Source organism: Mustela erminea, chromosome 17 (genome assembly GCF_009829155.1).
Source record: "Mustela erminea isolate mMusErm1 chromosome 17, mMusErm1.Pri, whole genome shotgun sequence".
NCBI lineage: Eukaryota > Metazoa > Chordata > Mammalia > Carnivora > Mustelidae > Mustela > Mustela erminea.
In genome coordinates, this window is record NC_045630.1 from 19,559,118 (window position 1) to 19,579,820 (window position 20,703).

The 20,703-nt window shown below is 48.4% G+C and overlaps 2 protein-coding genes across 7 annotated transcripts in view; one reads left to right on the forward strand and one right to left on the reverse strand.

Annotated features, from left to right (window-relative positions):
• RGL1 (ral guanine nucleotide dissociation stimulator like 1) overlaps window positions 1-9,894 on the forward strand; it is a 223,102-nt gene extending 213,208 nt beyond the window's left edge. For all 5 annotated transcript variants that reach the window (XM_032319041.1, XM_032319044.1, XM_032319042.1 and 2 more), the window contains 3 exons: window positions 310-564; window positions 4,616-4,730; window positions 7,480-9,894. In XM_032319041.1, the coding sequence (XP_032174932.1) occupies window positions 310-564; window positions 4,616-4,730; window positions 7,480-7,667 (558 nt within the window). In that variant the 3' untranslated portion in view covers window positions 7,668-9,894. The remainder of the gene's footprint in view (window positions 1-309; window positions 565-4,615; window positions 4,731-7,479) is intronic.
• A 6,435-nt stretch (window positions 9,895-16,329) lies between these two features.
• Window positions 16,330-20,703, reverse strand: part of COLGALT2 (collagen beta(1-O)galactosyltransferase 2) — a 102,782-nt gene continuing 98,408 nt past the window's right edge. For both annotated transcript variants that reach the window (XM_032318752.1, XM_032318751.1), the window contains one exon: window positions 16,330-19,158. In XM_032318752.1, coding sequence (XP_032174643.1) covers window positions 18,882-19,158 — 277 coding nt within the window. In that variant the 3' untranslated portion in view covers window positions 16,330-18,881. The remainder of the gene's footprint in view (window positions 19,159-20,703) is intronic.

Consider the following 20,703-nt stretch of genomic DNA (forward strand, 5'->3'; position numbering starts at 1 on the left):
CGGAGGCCATATTGCCTCCAGTTTCTGGTGTTTGCTGCCATCTGCTGGCCACTTCCTTAAAACCAGCTAAAAACAGAAATTGCAAGACCTGGATGCAGAGGAACCAGGGCAAGTAGGGAGTTGCTGATAGGCATCTGCCAAAAGTGTGCTTGCATCGGGGACAGCATCCGCGTGTGCTGCAGGCTGTTACAGAGGAAGTAATGGATGTTTATTCATCTCAGCATCTACCTCTGCTTTGACAGTTGTGAGGCACGCCCTTGGTCAAGGTTCCGACACTGATGTTCTCCTGGGGTGTGTTCACTTTTTCAGCTCTCCGAGTCTTCCTCCTCATGTTCCTCTATCCATTCCATGGACACAACTTCCTCAGGGATGTCGTCCTTAATGAACCCCCTCTCCTCCCCTCCGTCCTGCAACAACAACCCTAAAATTCACAAGCGCTCAGTGTCCGTGACGTCCATTACCTCGACAGTGTTGCCTCCCGTTTACAACCAACAGAATGAAGACACCTGCATAATCCGCATCAGTGTTGAGGACAACAATGGGAACATGTACAAGAGCATCATGGTAAGGCACCCAGACCCGCACCCTCACTCTTCTGCGTTCGCCCAGAGTGAGTACACACCCAGATCTCCCTGGGTAGACACCAGTAATGGATTTATATACATAAAAAGATCTTTGTACCAGCAGTGTCCAGAAGATAGAGTTTCCACATCTTAAAATTTGCTAGAACTTACTCAGTCTGGTCAGTGTCACTTTTCTCAGAACAATCAATTTGGATAAGTGTAGAAATGTATTCTAGGAATGATGCCGCCCCCGCAGGCCTTCTCGGAAGTCTTCCTGGGGAGTCACATGCCTGCCTCTATCATGAACTCCCATGCATCCTCAGCAGTCAGCTGTGTGCTGGCCCGTTTTTCTCCTTTTGTTCTTTGGAATCAAACTCAGTATGGTGAATGATCAAGCCGGAGTGCAGTTTGAGTCCAGGAGGAACAATGTTTACAAATGAAAATGAGACTGACTTTTTGTGTTTCTTTATAAAACTGTGATTCTGACACAATCCACACAATGTTTGGAATTAATGGCGGGATTATTGGAGTCACACAGGGCCTCTCCTGGTAAGAACCTTGGGCATGTTGTTACAGGAAGAGACCCCTTCGTTTGTAGGACATGTAGAACATGTATTCAAGAGCAGGGTCTCACTGGCAGTGAATCCCACGGCTCATTCTTTGTCACTCGCCTTCTTGTGGGGGGAAGGTCACTGAGGGCTTACAAGTTCAGCTCTGAACATGGCATAAGTGATATGGAGGTACACACTGTTTTCTCACATTCCAAAGGAAAGCTTTCAAAACTATGTCATTCATCAAAACAGCGAAATATTTCTTGAACCTTGGTTGTGTGCTAGTCACTGGACCAGGCTCTGTGGATGGGGAGACGAGTGGGGCATCTCTGTCTTTGAGAAACTTACAGTCATAAGGGAGATCATAAAGCATTACTGAAGATGTACCCAATTCTCTAGTAGAGGTCAGACCAGATTGTAAAAGGCCCGCAGCCTTCCTGAAGGAGTTTATGTCCTCTAGGCAATTAGCATCTCATTGCAGGCTTTTAAGTAGTGATCAGATTAGCTCACGGGGATCAAGTAATTGACATTGTAGGGGTGGTCCTAGGGTGTGGGGTTGGACTGGAGGTGAGGAAGCAAGATAAGAAGTAGCTGTCATAGTCCCCATGGGAGATGATGAGGACCTGAATGACAGCGGTGTGGCTGCAGATGAGATGGATTTTTGAAAGATTTTTATGATGTAGAATCGTAGAATCCATTAGTTTAGTCATCAACTTCAGGTTGCTGTGGTGGGTGATGAGGAAGAGGGAAAACTGAAGGCTGTCCAGGCAGCTTGGTGGTTGTTGGTCCTATCAAGTGAGGTATGAACTATCAGAGAAGGAGGGTTTGAGGGAGCTGAAATTGGAGGGATCGGTGGGACATCCAGCTGGCTTTGTCTAATAGATGGGCAGAAACCCTGATGGTATCAGACCGGTTCTGGGGTGAAATCTTGAGAGGTAGTCATCTGGACCACTGGGTGGATAGGACACTCACACAAGGAGTGAGAGAGAGAGATGGGGGAACCACCGGGAAACTGTGTCATCAGGTTATTATTGTGTTCTCTGTGGGGCTGCCTTGCGTGGGTTCTCTTACACACGTTGACCAGGTCCTACCTCGTAACTCTAAAGTGTCTGATGTGAGAGCAAAGAGCTGACATGTGCAATTCGGGGGACAGGTCTCTAAAACACCACGTGGAGCTAAAGAAACCAGACAGAGAATTACATGCTGCAGGAGTCCGCTCTTTCAAAAACAGGCCAAACTCACCTTTGGTATTAGAAGCGAAGCTCGGGGAAGAGGCACAGAGAGTTCCCTGCGTTCCGTATTTAAGGAACATGAAGGTGGCACTCCGCTGTCACTCCATACTGCGCCACCCATACACTAGCCTCCAGCCAGGTGTGGCGGCTGAGCACTGAAAATGGGAATAGTCCAAATTGAGATGTGCCGTGAGTGTAAAATATGCACATTTTGAAGACTTAGTACAAAAGAAAGAAAGAATTTCTCACTGGCAGTTTTTGTATGGATTACATGCTGAAACAATCGTTGGGATGTATTGGATTAAATAAGATATATTAAAATTAATTTCCCTTCTAAAAAGCTTTTTTAATATGGTTACTAGTCCCTTAAAATTAGTAATGAGGCTCTCTTTGGTCTACTGGACGGTGCTTGTTCCGCCTGTCAGCCAAAGGCGGCGCTATTGAGTGTTGGTACTAACTGTGATCCTCCCCTGCTCTCAGTACTTCCGATGGGACCGAGTAATAAGTTCAGAGCTTACAAGAACTTGTAAGCCCTCAGTAACCTTCCCCCCCAAGGGAGGGAGGCCCTTGGCCCTGTCCCACCTCAGTTGGACACACCTGGGGAAGCTTAAGGTCAAGAAAATAAGGGTAGCCTGAGGTGGGTTTAAAGTTGACAACTCAGCCCAACATTAAACAACTGAACCATTAACATTAACTTAGCCTGACATACATCCCCAGAGTGGGGGCCTTTCTCTTTAGCTTTATGCTTCGGGTCCCGTTTGATCCAGCTGTGGGAGTATTTTCTTTAGACTATCAAAACACAGATTTCCTCTTCCAGAATTTGGTGTGCATCTATTTCTCCCTTGGAAATGAATATGCCGGATGTTTAGGTAATAGACAAATGAACAAGGTCTTTGTTGCTTACAAGAACCCCATTGTAGTGCATGTTGTTTATTGAGTCACAATAAACAGCTGCTGCTCCAGACCAAGGGAGACATCTAGGCCCTGTCCTCTGCGGGCTCTCGGTGACAGTTTCTTGGAGCACATTCTTCTCTCCTCCTCCTTTTCCTCCTTTCTCTGTCTTTCCTCTTACCTCCTGATGAGAACAGCTTTTATTTGTAAGTAACAGTGATCCATGTTTTCTTATGCATCCTTTCTAATGTAAAGAAATCACTCAAAGGATGGTATAAATTTTTCCCCTTGCCCTGAGCACCCTCCCAATGGTTGGCTGATGTGCAGAGATCCAGGGGAGAAAGTCAGAATCGGGGTTGAGGAGAACCTTTACTTGTACATACAAGATGTTAGATTTATTATTTTTAAACCTTTAGAAAAGCTGATTTTTATTGAAGCCTAATTTACATACATTATATACACAGAACTTAAACATTTACTTCTATTGTATCTGTAACTCCCACCCCAAACCTAAATAAAGAACACTTTTCATGTGTTCTCAAAATTCCCTGTGCCCCTTCCAGTCAGTTCCCCCCTTAACCTTAATGAAGGTTAAGGTTTGTCTTTGTTAGTTTTCTAACCCCATAGATGAGTTTGGCCTGTTTTTCCAAGAATAGACTCCTGCAGCATGAAATTGTTTGTTTTCTTGTTTTTGTTTTTGTTTTTTCTCACCCTGATGCTTTGGGGTCCACCCACATTGTTGTGTGTCAGTTTTTAGTTTATAGCAGCTGAGCTGTGTCTATCAGGAACGCAGTCCGGGCTTTTTGTCCATTTCCCTGTTCTCCCCTGCTGAGGGAGATTTGGGCTGATTCCACTTTGGGGCTACTAGGAGCGAATCTGCCGTGAACATTTCTGTAGGAGAAGTCCTTTTGCGGACACAGGTTTTCATTTCTCTTGCTAAATACCTAGGAGCGCCATGGCTGGCTCACGGAGGAGTCCCTTGTGCTTTTTGAAATGGTCAGCGTGCAGAACTGGGACCATTTCTAACCCACAGGTTGTAACTGGTGCTGAACACGTCAGGCTAATTTCGGCCCAGGACCAAAAAACCCTGTGCATTTTTCACTATACCCTCCTGTTTTCACCCACCCTGGAACCTCAACCACTGTGGTGGAGATAGACAAGGAGAGGGGCACACGTTCTGTTTTACTAAGAGAAGATGCTTTGTCATGTGGCTACGAAGGGCGGAGCCAGGACTAGAACCCCGGAGTCCTGGCTCCTGCTCCTGTCTCATCCTGCTGGGCCTGCGGGAGACACACAGCAGCAAGAGGAGGAGGGCCCAGAGCACTCTCCCAGGAAGCATGAAGCGAAGTACCTAGAGACCCTTCCGTTGTCTTTCCAGCTGACGAGCCAGGACAAGACCCCCGCGGTGATCCAGAGGGCGATGCTGAAGCACAATCTGGACTCAGACCCGGCCGAGGAGTACGAGCTGGTGCAGGTCATCTCGGAAGACAAAGGTGGGCGCGCTGCTTCTCGTGGCAGGGACCCCAGTCTTAGGAATCGGAGAAATGAATGCAATGTTTTTGTGCTTTTGTTTTGTTTTAAGATTTTTTTGAGAGAGAGAGCAGAGACAGAGGGAGAGGGAGACGCAGGCTCCCCGCTGAGCAGGGAGCCTAATGTGGGGCTTGATCCCAGGACCCTGGGATCATGATCTGAGCTGAAGGCAGACGCTTAACCCACTGAGCCACTCAGGCATCCCTTTTTGGGTTTTTTTTTAATGGAACTAAGGAAGGGTTTTTAATTGTGCACGAGAGTATTGTTTGGGGAACCCGTGTCATGACCTCCCTCCTAGAGAAGCACCTCAAGCTACCCTCGCCACAACCCTGTTTTTCCTACTGTTTTGCTGATCACCCTCCTGCCCATTCTCTGTAAACTGTGTATCAAGCCTTCTTCTAGAAAGAGGTCTCTCCCTGTGTCTGGAGGTGGGGGAGAGGTGGGGCCTGTTGGGTCTTTGCAGACGGTCGCACACCTCCTCTACCCAAAAATGTAAGTCTAAGTTGTACGTGCATCTGAAATGTAGTGGTCCTTATAATAATTTCTCATTTTTTTCAATGTCTTATGTGTGAGAGGTTTCTAGGTTTATCTTCCAGTTTATCTTTATTCATGATTGACCTTCAAGTAGCCAAAGCTTCTAACTCCAGAATCTGAAGATTTTTTTTTTCAAATATTTTATTCACTTATTTGAGGGAAAGAGAGAGAGACAGAGGGAGAGCAGACTCCCTGTTGAGCAGGGAGCCCCACATGGGGATCAACCTCAGGACCTGAGATCATGACCTGAGCTGAAGGCAGACGCTTCCCCAACTGAGCCAGCCAGGTGCTCCTGGAATCTGAAGACTCAATACCTCACAGTTCCTGAGGCAAAGAACTGGTAATCATACTTCAGGATGCCTAGAAACCCACTGTTCACAGAAATTCCTTTTATGAAAATGCTGGGAAAATACTCACCCAAAATATATCTACTTTTTGCTGGTTTGAATTGGGATTGTATTTGTCGAGAGGAGGAGACAGGCTGGTAGGTGACTCCTCTGGACCCCGTCACCTCATAAAACTCAGTCACACTAAGTCTCTTTCCAAGTGCAGTTGTTGACCGAGGCCAACCCCATCTGCTGGCAGACCCAACACTAACCGATTCAAGCATCTGAATGTAGGGCTGTTCACCGACGAGAAGCGCCCCCCTCATGACAAGAAGAATTATACAAGTTGGGGGTATGAGAGGGGAGCAGCTCTTCACACTCCATTTTGCCAACAGATCACCCAGGGCTGTGTCTTGAGCCCAGAGAACAGTGGCTGTACCTTTTCCTAGAGGTGAAAAGCTCTATCCTCTGATGAAATTATTTTTCAGTTACCTCTGAGGGGTTTCTCATTCGTTCAGCTGAGCCCTCGCTTGAGGGGCAAATCCATGTCAGTCATATCTTTTATTGTCATTACATGTAAAATTCGAAGCCTACAATGTAGTCTCTTGAGTTGGACCATATTGCCCACAAAACAACGCTAAGGTGAGGCCGTTGAGTCTGAAGAACCAGGAGCCCTGAAGTGTAGTCTGGGCCCAGGTTTCTTCACTACTTGGGTGGGCTTTGGTGGGCTGTCTGACCTCCTGTGGCTGTGGTCCTTAGTGAAAAGGAGGCAGTACCCTCCTAGTTCTTCGTACATCACAGAGTGGCTGTGAGGATAACAAGAAATAAGGTGCCCACAAGTATTTGGAGGTGTGCTAAGTGACATAAAGCTGTGAGGTGAATTGTTACTGACCCAGGAATATGTAGGCAGGAGACTGGGGACACTTTAAGGAAGTTATTCTTTATAGAACATTTGTGAAAATGTACCAGAGTCACTTAGAACCTGATGGGATCAGTCCTGCTATAGAATTTCCGTGTTTGAAGTTGACATCGGCCTCGCTGAATCTGCAAGTAGATGCCCGTCTACTGATGGCCTCCCCAACTCTGCTGCCACCAGTAGACTTGTCCATCTTACCTCTTTGATTCCCCATTTGGTTTTCTTAGATACCCATTACCCCTTCTTCTTTAAAAGAAGGTATAGTATATACCTTCTTTTAAAATGAAAAATGAATTCAAATAACTTTGCTTGATGATTTTGTCTAACACTTGGCATTGTCCTTGTTCAGAAATTGCAGCTGTCTGGTTGGGAATCACTGGGGTAGATACAGTTTAAATGTTAACAGATACACACTGTCTTATTTGGATGCTGTATATTAAACTGGTTTGACTTGGGACTACTTCAAAAAATATTTCAACATTCCAAGTATCGAGAGTTCTGGAAAAACCTGTTGATTTTTCGTTTCTCCCCCATGTCGTTGGATCCTCTGGGCATCTGAGAAAGGCCGCATGCCAGAGCAGGAAATCGACCATGGGAGGAAGGACGCCCGGGTTGGCGTCCCAGCTCTGCCGCTGACTGGCCGCAGTCCTGGGAGTCTCATTCCATGTCAGTTGGCCTGTGCTTTCTACTCTACTTTCTTCTAGCTAAAATCGTCTGCAGTTGGTCATCTAGTTCATGGACCAGATTTCTAAGATCATATTTGTACTTCATTTTTTAAAATTGGGATTGAGGAGTTGAGCAAGCCAATTTTGGGGACGGTAGTCATTGCCTGGTTCCATCCATAGCCCAGGGACACAGGGCCATAGTCCCTGCTTTGTGGCAGTGCTGGGCTGACCTACACCAGCTGACTGTCTTCTCTCTCCTGATCTCTTTCAGAACTCGTGATCCCGGACTCGGCCAACGTCTTTTATGCCATGAACAGCCAAGTGAACTTTGACTTCATTTTACGCAAGAAGAACCCCATGGAAGAACAAGTGAAATTGCGTAGCCGGACCAGCTTGACATTGCCCAGGACAGCTAAGCGGGGCTGCTGGAGCAACAGGCACAGCAAAGTCACCCTCTGAAGGGAGGGGCTGGGGCCCCCTTGCCGGCCAAAGGCGGAGCGGGGCTGAGAACAGGCCGTGGTGATCGCAACGACCATCCAGTGTTAGAGCATCGTGGTGAAGTCAGCTGGTATTTATTGAGTACCTCTGGTGTGCAAAGGCACGAGGATAGGCATTGTGGGGAGATTGGAGATGAGTTTGACAATGAAATGGATGAATGTTTCACTGGTTCTCTTTGACCTATTTGAGACTGAAATGCAAAATTACCCACTTTTATAAATATATATATGTACACATATTAGGGAAGTATGTGTGCATATATAAATATATGAGGGACTTACGGGATATTCTGGACTACGGAAAAACAAATTTGCACAATGGCCTGGGATGTCGAGGTCACTTTTTACAGGGAAATAGAACTGAAAACCGAGTCTCATACCTTCCAACTAAACCGAATCAATCCTAGGAATACAGAGTGTCCTTTGTGCCAGTATTATAAGAAGTCCAAACCGTTCTTATCAAGGGAGAAAACTTCCCTTTTCCAACAAGTGCCACCAGAACATCAGAGCTGCGGAGGCCGGGCGGCCATGGCTGAATGAAAGGCCACTTCAGAAAGGGTTTGGATAAGCCAGTGGCTTTCGACCTCTGCCCGCATCTGCCGCCTTCTGCGACCCCAGGGGGCAGAGGGCAACAAGGAGGCCCATCTGACCCACCAGTTCTGCCATCGTGACACCTCTGGAGTCAACATAAGCCCATTTTGATTTCTGGCATTGTATTCTGCCCCCTCCCTGACCCCAACAAGCAGATCGCAGTCCTGACCGCACAGATAGCCATGCTCTTGGGTACCATCTCAGCCAGAAGAGAAAGCACAAAAGAACGGTGACTCGTTTGGACTCTTACCCATCTCGGAATGCCACTACTTCGTTGCCATTTCTGATCGCCTTCTTCTGCATGTAGAACTGTACGTCTGGAGTGTCTCGCCATCTGGATCGTCGAACCTCGCTGTGACGTACAATGTGTTCCTCAGGTGTAGAAATTCCTACTTGCGATGGACTCTGTCGGATCATTTTGAGGCTGTGAAGCTTTCTGAACAGCGAGTGCTCTGTCAGCCGCCCCTCAGAAGAGGTTCCCCGCTCACAGCAGCGTCCTGTTTTACCTACTAACCTTTATAGCATTACTGTGCCTAGTCCCGGGAAAAGAAACGGGGCCACGTATATCATTGAGATCATTTCTAATGAGGTACATTTCTTTCACATGGAATCAATAACATTTTTTTTTCAGGTCCCCACAGTTGCCATCACAGTATTACTGTTAAATGACATTTTTATCTCTCGGAACACCATCACCCTCTCCCAGCTGTGCTGGGGTGTGACCTAAAAAGCCATAATGTGGGATATCGACATGTGTAAGAAGCACTTTCAGAATGTCCTTTTTAAGAAAAAAAAAAAATCTCAAAATACCCGTTTTTATTCCAAAAATAAAGAGAACCAACCCAGATACAAAGTATAGATTGTAACATGAAGCTTTTTTTTTCTTTTTTCCTGATCCCGTTAAGATGGCTTCCAAAGGTTATGTGAGATTTCTGTCATGTAAATAGCCATATGAAATCTGCAAGGAACACCAGGGAAGTTTAGAGACGTGTGGCGGTGGACCAAAGAATGAGCCAGGAAGGCCTCACATTTCCTTTAGGTCTTTCTAGCAGCTTAGACCATGCATTGGAAGACCGACCGGGTTTCAACTGGTCGAAAAGCACTTTCTTCGGTTTGCAAGGCTCGTCCGATTTGTGCTTCTGTGCTTGGAGGAGAGATCGCCAGGGTGCTAGACATCGTGGAGATTGAAGTAAACGTAGCCTCAGCCTGAATTTCTTGGTTTGCAGGTCGCAAAATATTAGGACCGTTGGCCTGGTTTAGGGTGTGGCTGCGAAGACCTAAGTGTTGCGCCCGTGTGCTCGCCCTCTGTATTGTACTGTATATGTAGAGTCTAGATTTATATACTGCAATGTAAAAATATATATATATATATATATATATATTCCTTTTTTAAAGACAATGGAAATTCCAAGTAGATAAAACATAGCCTCATTTATTTAATGCCACTTTCAATGTGTTAAATTTGTTTCCTGGTGGACAGCCGGGTAATGCTCTTAGCTGCTCGCATGCTTGTCTTTCTGCATCTCCATCGTCTGTTTACCTTTTGGTTAAACTAATAAACTGGTTTGGGACTTGGTTGGCCTGTGCTGCCGGACCCCCAGGGATCGTATCTGGAGTATTCATCAGGTGGTTCTGGGATCCAGGTGTGTCCGTAAGCTGGTTGGAAGCGCACTCGGGCTCGGCTGGAGGGAGCAGAGGGGGGAAGCCAGGGGCAGAGTTGGGACGGGGTCCTCTCCACTGCGGATGTCACCGGCATTGGAGGGAGAGAGGGACATCTCAGGAAACTGCAGTCTGCTACGCTGCCTTGCCAGATTGCTGCTCTTAGGAGTCATGTGGTAGGGAACACTAAAAGAAAAACCTGAACTTAGGATCCAGGGTAGTCCTTGGCCTCCTTTCCAACAGCCTCTTCCCTGGTCTGCAGTTGCTACCATCTGTGTAATTCCTGAAACCATCCACGGTGCTGTAGAAGCCGGGAGGGCCTCTATGGAGAGGCGGACGGAAGGCTTTCGCAAAAGACCATCAGAATCAGGCCAGCTTTCCTCAAGAGAAGCACATGATTGTCATTTCATCATATTTCCAAAAAGTTTGCAAAATTACTTCCCTCTGAATTCTTATATGGAGCCAAATCATCAAATTTTCTGGACCCTTGTAGGATTTTGGAGAGAGCCAACTGGGTGTTTTAATCACTGGTAATGTGGGGTGGACAGGAAAAAGAAAAGGATTTCTACCTCTGGCACTAGGTGACTATCTTTTCAAGATCATTCTAGAACACTGGTCCCCTTGTTTTGCCTCTTTCTAGAAACTGGGATTGGTTACTTTCTGCCCAAATAGTGTCTTAAAACTTCCCTCTTTGGAGCCTTTTCAAATCCCTCACGCAGCACAAGACCATGAGGAGGCAGACAGTACTGTTCCATCCCTGATAACCATGGTATCAAGAAGGTTCCCTGGTACCCATCGTCTTGTTCTACAGGTGCTGCTGCGGTGGCCCTGGTTACAGCAGGTACCCCCATTTCCACAATGAGAAGGGATTTCTGTCGTGTTTTGCATTCCCGTTTCCTCTAAAATCTCTCTGAGAGCAAAAGACTTCTGGAAGGGAGGATGGGTTAGACTAGGTTTGGTTGAGCTGAGGTAACAAACCATGAAACCTCAGTAATTTAAGACAGTTCTGCATTTCGTCACGTTGTGGTATAATGCAAATCAGGCAGCTCTCCTGAGGGGCTCTGCCCTCACAGTGGCTCCAGGACCCAGGCAGCGTCCATCTTGCCACCCTTCCATCTCGGGCTTTCCTTCAAGTGACAGTGATGGTGGTGGAGGGAACTCCCACTGCTCCTAACTGCCCCAGACCAAGGTCATGTGCCACTTCTATGCACAGTCTACTGGCCAGTCTGTGGCCCTGATCTAAGTGCAAGGGCGTGAGGGGGATGTGGGAAAACGTCTGGAGTAGTGCGGGGCATTAACTCTCTCTGCCACAAAGCATTAGTAGGGTGCATGGATCTGTCCTTCTTTTCCATTTGGATTTGGAACACGGCAATGAGGACTTGAGATGGGGCTGAATAGAGCAAAGGAAGGGTTCACGAAAGAGAGGTGCTCAAGGGAGAAAATACCAGAAAGAGTCATTTAATTTTGTCCAGAATTGGACTTAACAAAATTTCTGTTTAGCTTTTTCGCTACAGTGACCACCAGTTTACATGCTTCTAATTGTGGTTCCCTACTTTGCCTAAACTAGGAGTCACTTTATGGATGTGGTTGTATGTCAAGTTACAAGAAAAACCTAGAAAACTGAAAGAGTTTACACATAAACCATGAGATAGATTTAATTCTTACAGACTCAAATTTTGAAATCCACGATTTGGGTGTGATCTCTCAGGACCCCTACCCAGAAAACTGGGGAAGGAATTCACTTATTTAACAGTTTGAGGAATATGGTGAATTTAACATTTCCTTAAGAGTTGAAAGCCAGGGGCGCCTGGGTGGCTCAGTGGGTTAAAGCCTCTGCCTTCGTTTCAGGTCATGATCTCAGGGTCCTGGGATCGAGCCCCACATCGGACTCTCTGCTCAGCAGGGAGCCTGCTTCCTCCTCTCTCTCTCTCTCTCCCTCTGCCTATTTGTGATCTCTGTCTGTCAAATAAATAAATAAATCTTTAATTTAAAAAAAAAGAGAGTTGAAAGCCATATTCTAAACACATTCAGTCCCCTCAGATTACGGATAACAGGGCCCAAGTCCCAGAGCTGTCCAGTCAGTGGCTCAAGGTGAGGGGCAGTACTCTAAATTATCAGAACCCCACTGTGTGCTTGCCACACTGGGCACCGAATCCAGAAGGCTCTCCTGACAGATATTCCTCCACAGCCTCCTGGACTGGAAGAGAATGCCTGGAGTCTGTTGGCTCCATCCCCAGCCTTCCGGCAATGGGAATTCACACGAGCTGTCTTGGATCGTTGGGCATCTAGTTGTTTCTTTAAAGACCCCAAGGAACGTCCGCCGCTGCTCAGAACACTGCTACCTATTTTCGTGGCCTTATCCCGCCTCACAGATGAAGAAACAAAGCCAAAAGGGTTAGGATTACGTTAGATCCCCAGCTACGATTGGAATCCATTTCTGATCCATGAACTTGGCCCTGGCCCCCGCTCCTCCCCACCCCCCCTCCCCCGCCCCAAACGGGTACGGAGTCTCCTGCAAAAAGCACCAAATGGACGAGGAGCTCAATGGGAAGTGGGCGTGACCGGGGCTTGGCTGCCACCCAGGAGCTCCGGACCTGGCTCCGCCTCTCCGTAACCCAGTTACCAGCCCCCAAGTTCTTCATCTCCGGCTTCTCAGAAGCAGTCATTTTTATTCCCACCATTGTTTAAGCCCAAAGCATCAGTTTGTGATACAGTTCTAATTTCTCACACAAAGGACACCAATAAATAAAATTTTTTTTAGAAAGTGAATAAAGTGTTTTGGCTTGCGGCAGCCATTAAAAAAGAGAAAATCAAGACCCCGTTTTCAGAATGGGAAAAGCATTCCAGGTGAGACCGTTCGCTCGCCCCAGACATGTATTTGTGATCCTGGGGTATACAGTATCTGACACCCACGCCTCCGGCCAAGTGTCCTCAAGGAACCAGGTTGGTCGGCTGGTGGTCGCTATGTGAGATGTCATAGGTGTGGGGTTGGGGCTGCCAGCTCCATTGTGTCCCGGACTCGGTGTGAGAGAGAGAAGCAGACGGAAACGTGAAGTGTTAGTGAGGAAAGGAGCAGGACAGACTGTGCACTGCTGGCTCTGCGTGGAGCTGGAGAGTGGGTCCCAGGCCACGCACTACCTCACGTATGTCGCTTAATTTAGCTGTTGTCTCATCTGAAAAGTAGGGATTGGTAATAAAAGCTTGAGGTTCACATAGCATTAAATTGTACCACCCAGGTCGAGAAAGTACTTTTCACTTTGTCACATACACCAAGAGTTGGCTGCGCTATTCCCAGGAAGCTTCTGGCCTAAGGTCTTCCCTTCCCTTCGACCCCCCACCCCAGGGGTGAACTGCCCCACGGCACAGAGCCACGCGGCCCCAGAGGTGGGATGTGGGGAGTGTGAAGGCACCCTGGAAAGCCTCACCTGCGGCCGCTCTGGGGAGACAAGACCCCCGGGGCCTGTCCACAGCCGAGGCCCGTCCATAGCCGAGGCCGGGAGCGCACGGAGGCGGGTGGGCCCGGCCGCCATGATGGTGGCCTCTGCGACTGCGCGCCGCCATGGGAGCGACCTGTTGGTGAGAAGCCTTCCTGTCTGAGCTGGGGGTCCCTCTCAGGAAAGCTCAGCCACTACACAGAGTGGGTGGGGGCTCCCGTGAGGGCCTCCGTTGGATTTCTTCTGCAGTTGGGGGACAGTTTTCTTACAGGAAGACCCCACACCCTGCTCCTATGTCCTCCTCCGTCTGTGCTCTCCCTGGGGAAGGGGTTCTCTGTGCCCATGGGCGTGAGTAGGGATGATTTCGATGCACAAGGAGGCGCTGCTTTTCCATGGGCTTGGGGAGGCGGGAGGCGGGTTGGGAATCCACGCAGGGAGGACAGGCATCCGGCCCCTTCCTCTGGTTCCTCTACAAGCCCTTCAGCTCAGCAACACCTGGGCCGCTGTGAGCACCCTGCGCTCTCCCGTCTACTCTCCACCTCCCCTGCATGCCTTTTCCCTCTGGGTCCCTCCTTCCTTCTCCTGGCTGGCACACCAGCCTCACTTTCTCTGCTGTGGGGCCTGAACTTGGCTCTTGCTCCCCCTTGCAGTTTTCTCCCGGGCTGAGTGTGCATGGCCTGGAAGCCACCACTACCCTCTCCCCTCAAATTCCTTGCCCCCCCCCACCACTCCCCTCGTGCACACTTCCTCCCTGGGCCCAGTCTGAACAATCACAGCCCCTTCAAGTCTTCACAGTCAGGGCAGGTGGTTTCCAAAGCAGCTAAGACCCCGCAGATGATACTGTCAGCACTCAGACGTCCCAACTCCTGCCGGGGCTGCCTGGGGGCCTTCTCTAAACTGTCAGCTGTGTTGTGGGAGAGGACGCTATGTTTTTGATTATCTTCTAAGCTTCTCTGAAGACCGGAGAGCGCACCACCCACTGCACTCTGAAGATAAATTTCCCCCGGGAGCAAGAGCCCACACGTCTGCCCAGCCTCCCCTAGAATGGGAAACAGCAGAGAAACCCCCTCTGGGCCAGCGGGGGCTGCAAAGCTGGGCCCCAGAATTGCTCCAACATGAGATTTTATGAAAAACGCCCATTCCAGAGGCAGCCAAACTGAAAAAAAAAAAAAAAAATACAGAGAGGGACATAAAAAGAAACCCAGCAAATTAAAAATCAGGACAAAACCAATGCTTAGAGATGATTCTTCATTGTTTCCATCCTTTTTTTGAGTAGACAGGAGGATGGCCTTGGGCCAGTGCAGCTCAGCTGGTGTCGCCCAACGGACCTGAGCAAAGATCATCACAAGAATTAATAGATCTATGGGTGGAAGGAAAATTCCAGGCCATTTTAGGTAAATCCAAAGAGCGGAAGGAAGCCATTCTCCTGCCCAGCCACATATCTTAATGGAGTCACCTGCCTTGGAATCCCATTTAGTGCTGACTAATTCTGTCAATACATTCTTCCTTAAAGTTCACCTGAACTCTTTATGGTATGATTCAAGCCACACCCTCTTACTCTGTGCTCCTAAGGAGAGGGGCACCATTTTCTGTGTCAGCTCCTAGGACGCAGGGCACTAGCCCACCATCATCACTTCTCTCTTTTCCAACCAGCCAGTGAGGACTTCCTGGCCACCACCCATCAGACTCTTCAACCTTGTCTCATGTCCCTGTGTCAACTCGAGACCGCCGTCAGCCTGTCCACAGACAGATCCCCTCACATGTCAGTGCCTTCTCCTGGCCCTCCTCCCTCTGTCACATTTAATCAGACCATCCTGGGAGGGAAGGTTCTCTCTAAAATAACAAACCTCACCCCAACACATAAAACATGGGCATAACCATAATCTCCAGGGCAGCCTGTTGTTTCCTGTCACCCATAACACGCTATCTTCTGATCGAATGACCAGCCTCATTTTGACTTTCCATTTCTCATTAGTTAACTCCTCAGTGAACTGATTTCTTGTCAATGGTGGATATCACTTTTTTTTTTTTTAAGAAGGCTACATGCTCAGCACAGAGCCCAACCTGGGGCTTGAACTCACAACCCTGAGATCAACACCTGAGCCGAGATCAAGAGTTAGATGCCTAACTGACTGAGCCACCCAGGCACTCCATCCATGGATATCACTTCGGGATCTTTTCTCTACCACTTTGTTTACTTGGGGAGAATGTCTCACACTGTAGGAGCCTCTTGGGAAGACTCACCTTTACATTACACTTTATTTCACCGTAAGGGAAAAGACCCAAGTTTGTAGCTGAATGGGAACTATCTCTTGTTTTGGCGCCAACATTTTCCTGGAAACGTCTGCATTATCTTCAGGAAAGAAACCAAACCTAGCATTCCCCCAGAAACAATGGCCTCTGATAGCCCAGGGAGGGTGGGTAAGGGCCTTGTCATCATGATCGGGTCTCCATCTTGCTTCCTGTCACCTGCCCCAACACATCCCTGACGTCTCAGAACCTCCAATCCCCCGTCACTCCCCAGCAGGCCCCTTCCCAATCCCACACCTTTGCAGTGCCTAGAACACATCTGAATTTTTTTTTTTTTTTGCCCCAGGATTAAGTTCTTTGGCCTTGGACAAGCTGGTATCTTTTGATGAATGGTTAGACTGACTTACAGTAAAAACTATAAGACAGGCCCTCCCGTCGCACCTTCCCACTGGGGACTCCTATCTTTCAGTAGCCTAGAAAATTTTTCTGCTTACTCACCTCTACCCAGCAGCCTAAAACAACTCCCATGGACAGGAAGGTCAGTGACCACCTTTTCTTGTCCGCCATGGGGGTGAGCAGCCCTGATGGTCATCTCTGGCCTCTGACATCCTTGGTCCAGAGCACACTGGAAAGGTCCACCAGCGATGGCCATCGGCCGGTGTCGGCAGAACCAGTGAACAATCACAGTGATGAGCTTTTTTTTTTTTTAATTTTTCACCAAGATCTCTAGAAGGTAAGTAGTTTATCATTTCCCCTCCCCGCAATGACACAGCATGACAGACAGTGCAGGATGCTGGGATGCCGGCTCTTTCTCATGCCCCAGAGCTCCTGCAGGAGGCCCCAGGGAGCCCAAAGCAGGACCCTCTGCAGATCGTAGGTGCTCAGTCCACACTCAATAGCACCAGCACCGCTGATGTCCTCATAGTCCAGAAGAGTCCACCTTGGATCCCTAGATCCAGAGAGCAGTCCAGATCGGGATTTCAGACAGGGGTTATCTTCCAGAGGCAAAGAGCAGGTGCCATGGCCGAGGCAAAGTCTTCTGACGCTGCCAAAGGCAAATGACTGAAGACCAGAGGGGAGTCAGGAAGAATAGCGAGGTCAAGGAACCCCGGGATTACGGGAGAGACGACTTTTTAAAAACAAACGCGGTGTGCGGAGCACAGTGTTCACAACAAAAGAGCACTGCTTGGGATCCCAGACCCGAGCAGGCGGAAGCAAAGGCTGAGCTAACAAAGCCAGAACTTGGTTCACAGTAGACAGTCCTAATCTAAAATTCTAGAATTTAAGATCAATATCTTTTAAGAACAAGAATTCATAACCCCATCAGACCAGCTGACAGCAAAAGGAAAAAAAGAATGTTCTCCATTAAACAAAACCACACTAAAGTCCACGCAATCTTTCTCCACTCTCAATCTCCCGACCACCTCCCACCCTCTTAAAAAAATATATCGTGAAAGTCAGGCACACTGGCACGCACGCAGATACACAAACAAAATACAAAATAACCCAGGAAACCTAGGTGTTTTTCACTAGCTCCCCAGATGTTCCTTCTGTTTTTCTAGGAAAAAACAAAAAGCGTCAGGCTCTGACAGGTATGCCTAAGCATAAAGACTGAGGCCGACCGAGATCCCCTTGCTCAGCCTCCTTGCTTACTAGTCAACGTGGACTAGTATCGACAGTAAGTCAAGAATGAGGGCCAAGGCTGGTGTCCGTGGAAGGTGAGCTGCCTTGTTGTCCCGCAGCCCGGGGGCCCTCACCGGGGAATGCTAAGCCAGGTTCACGTGGCAACCTGCCCGTGGGCTCTGCTCCAAAGCGTGAAGCTCACAGAGGAGTGTGTGGGGAAGCTATTTCTGGAGGCAAAGTCTTACTGCTTGCAGGAGGACGAACACAAACCTGAGGCAAACCATCGTGAGATATCTGAGGAACACAGAATGCGGAACTGGCAAAGAACATGTAGCCCAACACTGCACTTTCCAGAAAATCACTCTATGAGGAAAGTGGGGAGGACATCGATCTGTCCAGGAGGCCGATTCCAAGAGTTTCCCTGGTCGTTGGCCTAAATCAGTGGAGCAGTCCACTGTTTCTGACCAAGGTCTGTCAACTGAGACGCAAAAACATTTGTTTCCAGATGGTGAGACTCTCCCACTCCACAGGCCTCCCTGAAGAGCCAGGCTGGGAAATGCGGGAGAACCAGATCGCATACTTGGGGTTCCCCGGGGCGCAATGAAAGCTTGAAAAATCTGTTTCTCAGCCTTATCTTACAGGCCTCTCCCCCACGTTTTGTAGAATAAATAATTCAAAATCGAATGAAAAACTCAGGCAAGGACAGTTGCTGGCCTAAAAATGTGCTCAAGAGTGACTCATAAAAGTCACACTCACAATTCGTTCCCAGGCTCAGGCGTGGAGAGGCGCGCGAGACGTGCCGTGGCAGCACAGGGTGCCCTGGGACAGAAGACACCAGCGAGACCCCAGTCCGAACTCTTATATATTAAATTTATCTTCATAAATAGAGCACACTAACTCAAGTGACCACAATAGAAGGCCAAAATCTGAGTTCTTGTTTTCCTCAGAGATCTACACAAACCTTCAAATGTCTACTAAACTCTACCCACATGGCAAACTTGAGGCCTCTCTAGGAGAGCTTCAGTCGCCATGATAGTCAAAGGCCAAGTTTCAGACAGACCCAAATACCCATCCCTATTGGATAATGAGGACTGAGATGAACAGCTCACGTTGGCTCCTGAGAGAATTCCTTTAAACCAACGCCCAATTAATTTGCTTTCAAACGATTTGACCCCCCTCCCTTGCAAACATGTTATATACACAAGGTTTCAAGGTCACACCTATGATATGAAATGGGCCCATGAGACCAACGGATGTGGTCTAGTTGGCTCAGCTGCCTTGCCTGCCCGTTTGTCGACTTGACTACCTTTCTCAGGGATGAGTCTCTGGGCCATACTGTTCATCCTTAATGTAGGAAGCAGTATCATACCGATAAAGACGAAGGGCTAGGTATCTGGGTTGAGGTTTATCTCGATGGTTGCCTTAAAGCCTATCTTCTAGCCATCTTGGGAAATTTGGGTTAAGTTTCCCTCTTATCCTCCCCTGTCAAAAATATATCCATTTTGCTCAATCACAGTAGACCACTTTGGTTAGAGGACTGTGACCACTACAAGACACTGGAGCAAACTGATGAACAGCCCATTGGAAAAATCGAGGGTGGGGAATCCCCCATGGAGACTTCATAGCTCATCCCTCGAAGGCACTGTGTCCAGGGAGGTTGGCGACGGCAGGGCCTCTGTGTTCTTGGCGTTGCGGTGGATGTGACCTTGCTTCCGGGACTTCCAGGAATGGGTCCTGTCCCAGTCGGTGGCTACTGTCTCATTGTCCCAGATGGTCGAGGTCTCCGTGTCACTCAGATACCCAGGCTGGCCCGTGTAGTGCGTGGGGTAGATGAGCAAGGGTTCCGCGGAGAAGGCCTTCAGGTCCCTGGGTTCATAATACTCCTTGTACTCAGCTCTGCAAACAAGAGGAGTACGCGTGCGTGAGTGAGGGGCTACGACATTTAGCAAATGGTGCGGGGCAGGAAGGGCAGAGAGGCCGTGCTGTTCATCTCTTACATTGTCATGGACATCTCTGATGATTTTTCAAGTTGTGCCCTTTGGGGAAACATTTAGTCTACAAACACAATAGAAGTTTCTTTAAAAGTTTTCAAATGATCTAAACAAACACGCAAAAAGAAAGGTTATTTCTGATGTATTTGGTTGGATTCCGCTAAAAGATGAATTTCAGGTCTCACTCTAAAAGCTAAGAATTATGCTCTGTTGGACCATCCTGAGAGATAAAGGTGATCACTTTGCAGAAGATGCCCTATTCTTGGATTAATAAATCAGTTGAAATCTGAACAGCAGTGGTGGGATAAGTCACACAGTTAGGCTTGGAGGTACGCCAACTTGGCTTTGCATCCCAGCACCCTGTGGGTGTGAAGGGGAGGATGACTCACTCCCCCTCCCCCATGCGGATTATGCGAGGTGACATCTGCTTGGCTCCTAGCTCAGTTAGTACAGTGTAGGCGTTAGCTTCCTGTCTGTCACAGGGATGATGGTGACCTCCATATTCCTGATAGGACATGGATATAAAGTCAGCGGTATCAAAGCAGGTGAGGACACCCATCTTCACCGAGGACAGGGACAAAATAAGTCAGATGCAGGACACAAATTCTTAACTAGTGAAATGAAGCCCAGTTAGTAAAGAGATCACCTGGCAACCGAGAGAAGGAGCCAAGGTAGAACCTGGGCTCCTGCTCCATTAATGAATTTAGGACTCATTGATTGAGAAGCTATTATGGGTAAAGTTGGGATTAGGTTTTCAGGACACGGGGATGTGAGACTGTTCCTGCCTCAGTGGGCTCACAGGTTAGTGGGGAGACTGACAGATAACCACACATCTCCATATCCTTCAAACAACGCTAGGTCTGAATAAGGTCCTGTGTTAGGGCAACCTTGAGTGTCACCCTGACTGCCTTCTTCCATGGACACCCTGCTCAGGGGCCACCTCCCACCTCCCCAAGACTCAGACACACTGCTGTGATTGCAGGTCTCACCGTACATCACGAGGACTGCTCATGAGTCTCAATTCCCAGCCAGACTGTGAGCTCTGCAGGGAGTGGGACCCCTGTCTGGCCAACGAGTACACACAATGGACTGAAAAATGAACTGAATGCTTGAAGGTGCTCAGGAAGATGACCTTCAGTTTCACCTTCGGGTGTGTGAGTTTATGGAAATGAGAAGATCAAAAACAAGGGAGGACTGAGCACAATATGTCCGGGTAAACTACATACTGGGTTTATTCCAGAGGAAGCCCCCCCAACCCCGCTGCCAAGCCTCGGCTTCCCCATCTCTAAAAGGGGACAGTTACTCTGGTCAGCCTTTCTGAGTCATGATTAGGGGAAGATCATTTAGGAAAGCAGCGCAGCTTTAGAAACACCAGGCACTACTGAGAACCCGAGGAGCACGACATACGAGTGGGGTGTGCCCGCGACGGGCAGGCAGTGTGGGGAGACTC